Source organism: Raphanus sativus, chromosome 4, assembly GCF_000801105.2.
Source record: "Raphanus sativus cultivar WK10039 chromosome 4, ASM80110v3, whole genome shotgun sequence".
NCBI classification, from domain to species: Eukaryota; Viridiplantae; Streptophyta; class Magnoliopsida; order Brassicales; family Brassicaceae; genus Raphanus; species Raphanus sativus.
This window is the reverse complement of record NC_079514.1, coordinates 48,891,985-48,902,087: the sequence shown is the minus strand read 5'-3', so window position 1 is coordinate 48,902,087 and position 10,103 is coordinate 48,891,985. Positions and strand designations below refer to the sequence as shown.

The 10,103-nt window shown below is 37.6% G+C and overlaps 3 protein-coding genes and 1 long non-coding RNA gene across 5 annotated transcripts; 2 read left to right on the top strand and 2 right to left on the bottom strand.

Moving 5' to 3' along the window:
• Positions 1-48: 48 nt before the first annotated feature.
• Positions 49-6,264, bottom strand: LOC108830505 (sister chromatid cohesion 1 protein 3-like). The gene is made up of 11 exons (XM_057007718.1): positions 6,068-6,264; positions 5,631-5,942; positions 5,498-5,547; positions 5,378-5,412; positions 4,916-5,292; positions 4,705-4,816; positions 3,053-3,189; positions 2,500-2,987; positions 2,343-2,428; positions 2,115-2,250; positions 49-2,033 (listed from the first exon to the last, which is right to left on the bottom strand). The coding sequence occupies exons 1-11, from the start codon at positions 6,210-6,212 to the stop codon at positions 1,932-1,934; spliced, it is 1,980 nt and encodes a 659-aa protein (XP_056863698.1). The 5' UTR covers positions 6,213-6,264; the 3' UTR covers positions 49-1,931.
• On the top strand, positions 3,294-4,178 carry LOC108809319 (uncharacterized). The gene is made up of 3 exons (XR_001942816.2): positions 3,294-3,593; positions 3,740-3,794; positions 4,093-4,178. It is a non-coding gene; the product is annotated as an uncharacterized LOC108809319 (long non-coding RNA).
• A 267-nt stretch (positions 6,265-6,531) lies between the features above and the next one.
• LOC108830506 (60S ribosomal protein L38) lies at positions 6,532-7,624 on the top strand. The gene is made up of 3 exons (XM_018604098.2): positions 6,532-6,645; positions 6,970-7,153; positions 7,435-7,624. The coding sequence occupies exons 1-3, from the start codon at positions 6,643-6,645 to the stop codon at positions 7,455-7,457; spliced, it is 210 nt and encodes a 69-aa protein (XP_018459600.1). The 5' UTR covers positions 6,532-6,642; the 3' UTR covers positions 7,458-7,624.
• Positions 7,625-7,654: 30 nt separating this feature from the next.
• LOC130510666 (protein STRICTOSIDINE SYNTHASE-LIKE 13-like) lies at positions 7,655-9,729 on the bottom strand. Of its 2 annotated transcripts, none has more exons than XM_057007207.1 (5): positions 9,601-9,729; positions 8,928-9,332; positions 8,568-8,852; positions 8,311-8,478; positions 7,655-8,215 (listed from the first exon to the last, which is right to left on the bottom strand). In XM_057007207.1, the coding sequence occupies exons 2-5, from the start codon at positions 9,308-9,310 to the stop codon at positions 7,804-7,806; spliced, it is 1,248 nt and encodes a 415-aa protein (XP_056863187.1). In that variant the 5' UTR covers positions 9,311-9,332; positions 9,601-9,729; the 3' UTR covers positions 7,655-7,803. The 2 variants fall into 2 exon arrangements, with proteins under 2 accessions (XP_056863187.1, XP_056863188.1); XM_057007208.1 differs by having other exon boundaries at positions 9,586-9,687.
• Positions 9,730-10,103: the final 374 nt, after the last annotated feature.

The window sequence follows — 10,103 nt, the reverse complement described above, 5'->3', positions numbered from 1 at the left end:
AGTTGGATCTAATTCTGTGCTTCTGTTTTAATTTTGAGATCAAATCAGTTATGGTAAGTAGAAAATCTTGAATATATCGAATTATGTAATCAATTATTGTAGAATAACTAAACAAATCTAATTTTCGACTGGCTGATTAATTGGTGAAACAATTTTTTTTTAAAAGATAATGGCATACTATTGTAATTAACTTTAAAAACTATGGGCAAATACCTATTAGGTATTTTGCTTTAATAGTATAGATTATAAAATATCTGAATTATCCAAAAGTATCGGATAATTTTATCCGAAATATCCAAAGTAATCCAAAGTAATCCAAAATATTCAATTTTTTTGTCTAAATCATCATAATTATTTGATATTTTATCCTAAATAATCAATATTTTATCCGAACTATCTGAACTATCTGAACCGGAACACTGAAATTATTTCGCGTATTTTCCAGTTCCTAATTTTACTATCCCAACCAAACCGAACCCGAAACTATCCGAATCGAACCGAAAATAAATTAAGTACTCTGTGGATCCTCTAACCTCCTATTCGAACTACCGAAACCCGAAATACCCGAACCGAACCGATATCCGAAATTTCCAGGCCTAATTATAATAACAGCTTTCATTACAAACATAGTTAAAAAAAATAGACAGGCCACCAGCCTCATGATTCATGTGCTTGTACAGAGAGGACCGGATCTGGATCTGATTACGTTTTTAATAATGAAGCTAATTTTGTTTACCCACGTGAAACATGAGTTCGATGGTGCCATGTGGAATGGGTCCATGATGGCAGCGATATTTAGCAGACATGTTACAGTCTTGCAGATTCTTTAGGTTCTTACTTGATAGCAGTCGATTGAAACTAGAAAACAGAGTAAAACTTTCTTGTTTACGATTTCAGTATTGTTTTAAAAATAGAAATAAGGATCAGCCAGTTTTTAAACCAACAATCGACAATGAAATTATTGATCAACTTGTATTTTATATAGTTACAATTTTGACTTTTAAAAGTTCGATGAAAAATCACTTACTGAAGTACTATTTTCTAGTGCTTGACGGGGTATGCCAAGATAACGCGGACCAAGCTCACTTGTCTCGTCGAGCAACCTCCCCGTCCCTAACCAGTAATCAAACCAGAAGTAACTGGACTCGCCGTTGCCAACTTCACAACGCATAAACCCATATACCGAGGGTCTAAGCTTCAGAAGCTTGCGCCATAGCCAGGACCCCTTATTTGTGTTGATCACTTTGTGTGTTTACGATTTATGAAAGAAAAGAAACAAATAAGAATATAAATTAACTTGCTCTGTTTTTATGAAAAAAAAAAACAGAGTATCACTGAAGTTATTGTATTACGCTTTTATTGAAATTGTATTGCACTGAATGATTGCTATGACAGACTCGATCTAGATTTATACAAAGTGAAACAGTGTGTTGTAAAGACACAACTCTTAGTGTACAGACACAACTCCTATTGTAAAGACACAACTTTAAGAATGATAGATCGTGACTCTTGACTTGTAAATTAAGTAACTAACTTATACAAATCAAACATTACTAATATAACTAACTATACGAAAGTTTATAAAATTAGAAACTCAATTATATTCAACAATTTGTCTCCTTGACATCCCAGAAAGAACCCTCTTTTAGTAACTCAACTCGAGTCCAAGCGACCCATAAAGATCCTGATAGCGTAAATAATCTCCAAAAAGCCCCATTGCAAACACCTTATGATGATACTTTAGCCAAAGAAGTTCATGCCATAGTCCTGCCCGTTAAAGAATGATGACTAAGATAGATTCAACTTATAACCATTAATTTTCTTCCTTGTTCTGACTAAGGATATAAAAGAGGAACAAGTTTAAAACAGGTCATATGTCTAGCATCTATACTATTATGCACATAATTAAAGTCTAATTGAGCATTGGTTATTCATGGTTGAACTTTTGAAAAAAGGCCAGGCATCAACTTCAGAGTGATATCGCTGTAAGGTTGATCCTGTTGCGTATCTATAAGTCCTCTAGACTTCAACACCTGTAATCCAAAAGCAACTAGTATCCATTAGAACAATGCATAGATAGAAATTAAAAAAAAAAGATATTGAGAATAAATTACCAGTGTCTCAAAGAACATTCGTGCAGCTACCTTCCTTGTCTTTCCGTCCAAGATCTTTCCCAAACTTAGATCTCCAGAAGAATTGCTTGAAGAGGGAGTACTTGAAGAACGTTCTTTGAGATACTGAGCCAAGGCTCTGTGCAATGTTTTAATGAATATGTTACATGTTAGCAAAGAAACTGAAGGCTCATAGAGAAGCTACATAGATTAATGGAATCTTTATAAAACCTTGTTCTCCCTGTCAAGCCATCAGAATCTTGACTAGCTGGTGATCTCACTGGAGTGTTGCCACCCACCTCTAGGAAATAAAGTTCCTGTAATGACACAAGCAAACGGTATTGCTATCAATGGTAAACACAAAACAAGGAAGAAGGTGAGACAAAACCTCGTCCACCATTTCAGGAATAGCAGAAACCCCTGAGTTCGTTGGTCCAGGAAGATCCTCTCTATATGTGGAAGTTGAAGGCTCTGTTCTGTAAGATTCTGTCTCCCAAAATCTAGTCTGAGTGGTGAAGTCATCAGTTCTAGAAGGTGAAAATCTTGGAGGTGGTGGAGAAGGCATGTAGTCAGTGTAACCACCTTCCCTTAAGCGTTCCATTCCATTGTCATCATTATTAAACGGCGGTGGAGATTGTGCTCCTCTTGTTATAGACTCTGCATGCGTGGATTGAGGACCTGCAGAGTCTTGGACATGTTGCAGAACTGTACTGTCTTGATTAGTAGAAACAGGAACTGTGACTTCTGTTTCAGCTTCTCGAGTAGGAGATGATGCATGTGCAGGTCCTGGTAGAGTTTCATCAGAAACAGCAGCAAGATGTGGCTTTGAAGCTACACAGTCCTTGTCAAAGACACTGCGTAGAACATCTGAGGAGCCTGCAGATAGTTCATACACGTTAACTCAAAAGGTAAAATAAGCAAGTTAAAAAAAAAAAACTTACCAGAAAGCAAGGGCTCATTGAAGATCTGATCCTTCTTAGACTGGTTATTCATTCTCCAGACGTTTAGTTTAGAAGAAGGCATCTTCTTTCTCTTACGGAGAGTATCACTAGGATCCTCAATCCTTTCTTTCATGATCCTGTTCAAATTTGTTTTTATCAGTATGTAAGAGCAGCTGCAATGGGATAACATAGAGCAGTCCTTAAGATTAATCCTTAAGTCTAAGGGATTAAAAAAATAATAAAACACCCACTGTAGCTAAGAAAGAGTCCTTAACTAAGAGGATTAAGGATTGAGTCCTTAATGTGCTGGCACCAATTATCTCTTCTCTTCACTTCACCATGGCTGCTTCAGCTTCTTCTCTAGCTCTCTCTCTACCTTCACCCCCAAGTCCCTTCCTTTCTCCATCTCCAGACCCGCCTCCGCTTCCCTCTCCTTCAAACTCCACTTCGAGTCCTCCGCTTCCCTCTCCGTCTCCATCTCCGCCGTCGCGTTGAGACGATTCGATTATCTCCGTCACACGCTGTCGATTTCTTCCCGCCGGTAAGTGTTGCTTTCTTTTGTCCTTGGAATTAGTCAAATGAGAGGACTTGAGTTTCAATTAGAGATTTTGATTTCATTGTTTCTCAGATTAATTAATTAATCAGGGTTCGTTTCTGATTCTGTGTGGTTTTCATGTTACTTTTCAGCCACTGAATGGGTGAAAGGCAAAGCTATGGAGGAAGTCCTGACCATCAAGAACACGTGAGTACTGTTTTGTTCTGTCTCTTACATTTATATGTTTTGAAGGCATTAACATAATATGTTTCGAGTTGTTGTTACAATTACGCGAACTTGTGGTGGTTGATGTCTACTTTGATTTGCTCTTTCATTGTTGAGATACCAGTTAACTGTATTTCACTACTGTTATTTTCTTTTGAGGAACTCTTTCAAGTGGATTTTGTCTATTGGTATGATATTGGTTACTTTGTTAGTATGGAACATATGGTTTTTCAGCATATGAGTTTCTCAATATAAATGTGTGCTTTTCTTATCTGTGAAGTGAAATTGCGAAGCATCTTTCTCTCCCACAAGTGAAGCTCCACTGCAGTATGTTGGCGGAGGACGCCATCAAGGCAGCTGTGAAGGATTACAAGGAGAAGCGTGTGAAGACAAACGGTGCTTGAGAAACCCACACAGGCTTTGATTCCTTCTGTTAATTGTTTATACCATTATGTGTGTATGATGGTGGAAACAGGGAAGGTGTAAAAGAGGACCTATGTGGTATGTTCTCTTAAGGTTCAAGTCTAAAAAGTACTTTTGAATAAACTATGTTTGACAAAAACATGTGAAAAGAAGAATCGTTTGCTTCTTTTTTTTGCCCTTCAGTTTTTGATGTTTTGTAATGATTTTCCCTTTCTTTATATCATGGAGTATTGATAGATTACATAAACTTCTACTAAAATTTAGTTAAAAAAAAATTCTAAGGACTCTAAATGGATCACACCATTGGACACACAATTATCATAAGAATCCTTAACTATTCAAAAAATAAAAAATAAAAAAAATATATAATTTTCTATTTCTAAGGACTCCAATGGTGGGTAACACCATTGGAGGTGCTCTAATAAAATAATCAAAAGACTCACATGAAGCAATAGAAAAGTTGTTTTACCTGTTAGTTAATACTGTGACCTTATCAAAGTGATTCCTCTTCCTTGCCCTTACTTGTGGTTGGGGAGGAGGAGGAGGAGTTGGCTGAAGAACCAGTTGAGGTGATGGATGCACTTTAACATCAAAACCAAAAACTTACTTCAAACAAATGATAAGAGATAGTAGATAAACTGGTTTAAGAGTAAGACATCAGACTATGTTGTTTTGCTCACCAAAATTTTCATGTTCTTCCTCAGAACCAGCAAAGCGTGGAGATCCTGAGCGAAGCTCAAAGGTCGAATGTCCTCGAGAATGTAACATTTCCTCATCAAAATTAGGGATAGTGGGTTCCTTCTCATTCAAAGTTCCAGTGCCTTCTTCAACTCTAACATTATGTTGTTGTGCAGCAAATGGTGGATGAGACGCAGGGCTTAAACCATGTGCAGCAACATCACGCCTTATCTCCACCTCGGGAACACTTCCGGGAGAATATGCATTATCTAGACCAAAATTGAAGTCTCCTTGATCATTATTGTATGGTTCTGACTCATAAGCCATTTCAACATCAGTATCACCAGGATGATGCGCTCTCACAGATTCTGTAGGTTGGCTGCTTAAATCATAAGAAAGAGGTACAACATTAAGAGTGGCATATCCTTGAAACATATAAGGAAGATAATGAAATAGACTCTCACTCAACATCCATAGGGCTAGATTCTGGAAAGATGTCCTGTAAGAAAGACAAACTTTATTATTAACAACAATGTTATCAGAATCAAACACAAAGACATAAGAAGCAAGCAGAGGAACCTCACATCATCAAAAGTTACAGCAACATAAGGATCAATGCCAGTAGGAATCTGATCTGCAAAACCAGCAACATCATCATTAAACACCATCTCGAACCATGACACAATGTATAAATGAACAGCAGTGCAAAAGACGTACCAGTAAGAGTGATATCTTCCTTACTCCTCAGGTGATTATCAAACCCCTCGAGTGTGTGGTCATCATCCTCTAAGTCGAAGTCATCCAAGTTAAGCGCCTGAGGCAAAGTCACAGACTCAACAGGAGCCTGTCTTGCATCCTCAGGCAAGTCAACTAATTGAGTAGAGACGAAGGACTTAGCTAACCAAGTAGTAAAGAGAGTACAGTCACGGACAACATAATCAACTTGCTTCGAGTATATTCTCACAACACCAAGTAGAAGGTGCCCTGATAATCTAGGTGCCAACGGCGTCTCCAGATACATTATAAAATCTGCAAAAAGACAATTTTTTTTTCTGTAAAAATCAAAACTTTTTACCAAAGCAGAAGGTAAAAAACACAATTTGATCAAAGGCGGTAACTTTTTAGGGTTTAGAAAGCAGAGGAAAGAGACGAACCAACTGTTTCGGGGATGTTGGTGGCGGTGTAGTGAGACTTTTTGAGACGGTTTTGCAAGTGAGCGGCGGACCAAACCGTACCTAGTGGACCCTTTCGTGCCAAATACTCCTGCGAATAAAACATTAACTCTCCTTCTTCACTCATCAATTTAAAAATATGGAGAAGAGTGATATCGAAGGTATTTATATAAATTAAACTAATCAGTTTCTATTTACGGTCGCGAAAATAGGAGGTTAGGGTTTTTTAATAATGTGATTTTCTTGGAGAAGACGTTGAGTTATCAGTGGTGGCGCGGGAAAAATATTTACGTGGCGCGGCGTTATGAGAATATATTAAAAAAAACTTTAGGTTAAAACAGTAACAAAAAGATAATTAAAGGGACCTAAAAAGAAACATATATTCGCATTCTAAACTCTTCGGGTATATAATATAATGTATGGCCCAACCTATAGAACTAATGGGCTTACATTTGGGCCCAGTAGCAAATCATCTAGGGTTTTTCTTCTTATATAGAGCTGCTGCTGCTGTATAGCTTCTCCGACGGTTGTTACGGCGTGCAAAATCAGAACCGAAAATGGTAAACTTTTCGTCCTCTCTCAGTTCTTATTGGAGGCTATCAAAGAGCTTATGTATTAGCTTTAAGTTATCACTGTCTTGATTGTTTGTTCTTACATCTATAGCTTTTGTATCCAGATGAAATGTTGTTTCTTTTCCTGTGTTGATTTCTAATGATCTTATCAGTTCTGATCTAGTTTGGGTCTTGTAATGAATAAAAATGGTGTCTTTAGGTGTTTAGTAATAGATCCTTTTCTTTTTTTTTTTAATCTTCAACCATTACAAAACACTTGTATTTTTTCCAATTGAGTAATGAATGGTTTTTGATTTTGATAATTGTTTGTAGCCTAAGCAAATCCACGAGATCAAGGACTTCCTTCTGACGGCGAGGAGGAAGGATGCTAGGTCTGTGAAGATCAAGAGAAGCAAGGACATTGTCAAGTTCAAGGTCAGGTGCTCCAGGTACCTCTACACGCTATGCGTCTTCGACCAAGAGAAGGCTGATAAGCTTAAGCAGTCACTTCCTCCAGGTTCTTAATTCTCATCTCCTTCTCTCTCTTGCATCTCATGTTTTTGTATGCGCTTGTGATTAATAGCATATGTCATTAAGGTGTTACGGTACTTGTAAGGAAGCATGTGTCAGAATATGTTATTGGCTAGGTGTATGAAAGTTTGTATATGCACTTGTGTATATCATAAGAGTCTAAGTATCTTGTGTCCTTCGGTTGTTTATCTCTTGTAGTAAGCATGTGTGGTGTATTGTGTATGTATCGGCGCAAGCATGTGATATGTGACATTGTCCTTGTTTCAGGTTTGAGTGTTCAAGACCTTTGAAGATCTTCTTGAAGTCGAGTGATATGTCAAGGCGACATTTTGATTTTTGTTACCTTTTGAATTACTATTGTTCAGACTCTTTCCCATTTCTATTTCAAGACTTTGAGTTTTTATTTTGTTATTTGCTATCAACGTGGTTAGTTAGTAAACATGAATGGTTCAAAATATTTTGGCAAGAGTTTAAGAGCAGACTTTGAGTAGAATATAAATTTGTTAAGAAAATAGAATATGCATTATTTATCAACGTAAATAATGAGAAAAGGTTATTCAAGCTACAGGGCTTCATGGATATTAATCAAGAGGATAACACTTCCACAAGCTAAGAACTACAGAACAAAGTTGTTCACTAATTCATTTTGAAAGGATAAGGCACAGAGGCAATATGGTTATGAGCCACTGTTCCAATCCAAAGCTTCCCTTGAACCTCCCTAACTTCACTTACAAGCTTCATCACTTTTCCTTGTCTATCCTCAAGAACCTCCAAGACCTTACCTTCCTCGTTGAATCTTGATATCACCGTGTACATTCTCATCCCCATGGCTTTAGCCAGCAGCTTCATGGGTATGGGCAGTCTAAAGTAGATGCTCTTTATCCAAGGGTTGTATGTAAGAACCTCTTGTGCCGGTGTTCTACAACAGTCTATTGCAACCCAAAACTCACCCTTCTCGTTCATTCTTACATTGTCTGGGAATCCTGGTAGATCCGCCACCACCTCCACTTCACCCTTTCTTGAACCCTCCAGCCAATATTTCACCAATCTGACGTATAAATATTGATGAAACAAAAAAGTTAAAGAGGGAGAGATCTTGGACTAGTCTTGCTTGAGTTTCAAGGCTTGTTTATATGATTATACCTGCAGTTGGTTGTTTCTGTGAAGAGAAGGAAAGATTGGTCTCTAGAGAGCTGAATGCCATTGGGAAAAGCCAAACCATCAAGCACAACGTGTGTTGTTTTGGTAGGTGGGTCATATCTTAGAAGCCTCCCAGTTGATTCTCCTTCAAGCAATATGAAGAAATGATTCCTACAAAATACACAAAGTCTTAACTATTTTAATCAACCCAAAAGCAAGAAACAGAGTTTATTATTATTATTATTATTATGAAAACCTACGCTCTGTCATATCTTGTGCTTGTGTCAGTGAAGAAGATTGAGCCATTTCTATGGATGTCAAGATCGTTGGCAAAGAGTATAGGCTTTCCTTCCACATGGGTAGCTAAAGGTGTGGCAATCCCTCCTTCAGGACCAACCACTAGTAGACCATAGTAAGCGTCTGCAATGTACAAGTTCCCTGTCTCTTTATCAAACCTCAGACCAAGAGGTCTCCCACACAGCTTCTCATGCTTCCACTGCTTGTTTGTTGTTGAATCCACCCCTCTTGCACAAGCCTCTTCTGACCTGATTATCATGAACACACACAACATCAATAACAGAAACTCAAAACATTCATAAAAAAGTGATGAGTCTTTTTACCATTTTGATGTTACAACGGAGAATGTCTCCCATCCGTTTGCTTCACCCATCCATCTGACCACCCTTCCATCAGCCAACCCTGTGTACGGACCACGGCCTAAACCATCAAACTCTAATGACTCTGGACCAAAGACTTGGTCCACAAACTCCAGCTTCCCATGCTGACCTAGTTGACTAAGGTTGTCTCTTGGCCAGTTCTCCATGACTTGCTTGTATGGAGCGACCTCATGCTTCACAGGCTTGAACTCACGACCACCAATAGGACTCATGTGAAAGGGGTCTATCGCTATGAATATTGCAGACAAAGCAAGGATACAGAGAACAGGGTGATGTGTCAGAAAGGAGTCATGTGTACTATTATGATGCTGGCCTTTCTTCTCCATTTGAAAGCAAGATCAGATTCACCTGGTCAATGTACAGATTATATAAGAAAAAAACTAATGAAAGTGTGGTTGTGGAGAAGTTGTGAAATGAAAATTGGGTTGAAAGTAGGTTTTAAATGGTGATGAACAACTAAGTCAAAAGTGGATCCAAGTTAGACTACTTTTGATAACAAAAAAATACAATTGTCATGACTTTAGTTAACCTGTAAATCATCCAACCTACAACTTCTCATAAATAAAACATGAAACTGTGAATCCTTAAACTTTTCTTCTACCTTTTGCTTAATTACCTTCTTTTTGAAACACACTGCTCTAAATCAAAGAGAGCTGCAGATTTGTGAAATTGTAAATGATATTACATGTACAATATATCAAAGCAAAACCAAGAATGTTTGGTAGCATGCTTTCATATATGAAATAAATGTGAAGGTCACAAATCAGGAAACATGCCTAGCGGTGGATGGAATCTTTAGGTGAGACATGGGACCCTTTTTGCAACTATACATCAAACATGTGACTCCTATTTCATCTGTATTGATGCCTAAACAATACTAACTTGAATCCCACAAGCAGTTCAAGCAACATTGTAAACCGATACTAGCTATCTTTAGGAGAAGGATCAAGTAGAGAAGTCGTACGTTTTCTTTTGTTCACTAGAGAAGTCCACGTTTAGGAGCTCAATCTTTGAAGAATCAAGAATGTTAAGAATTCCAAATTAAAATGGTTTGTAATTTTACATTTTCGTTAAAATGTTATAAAATGATGTCTATAGTATTACTATGTAATGCAATAT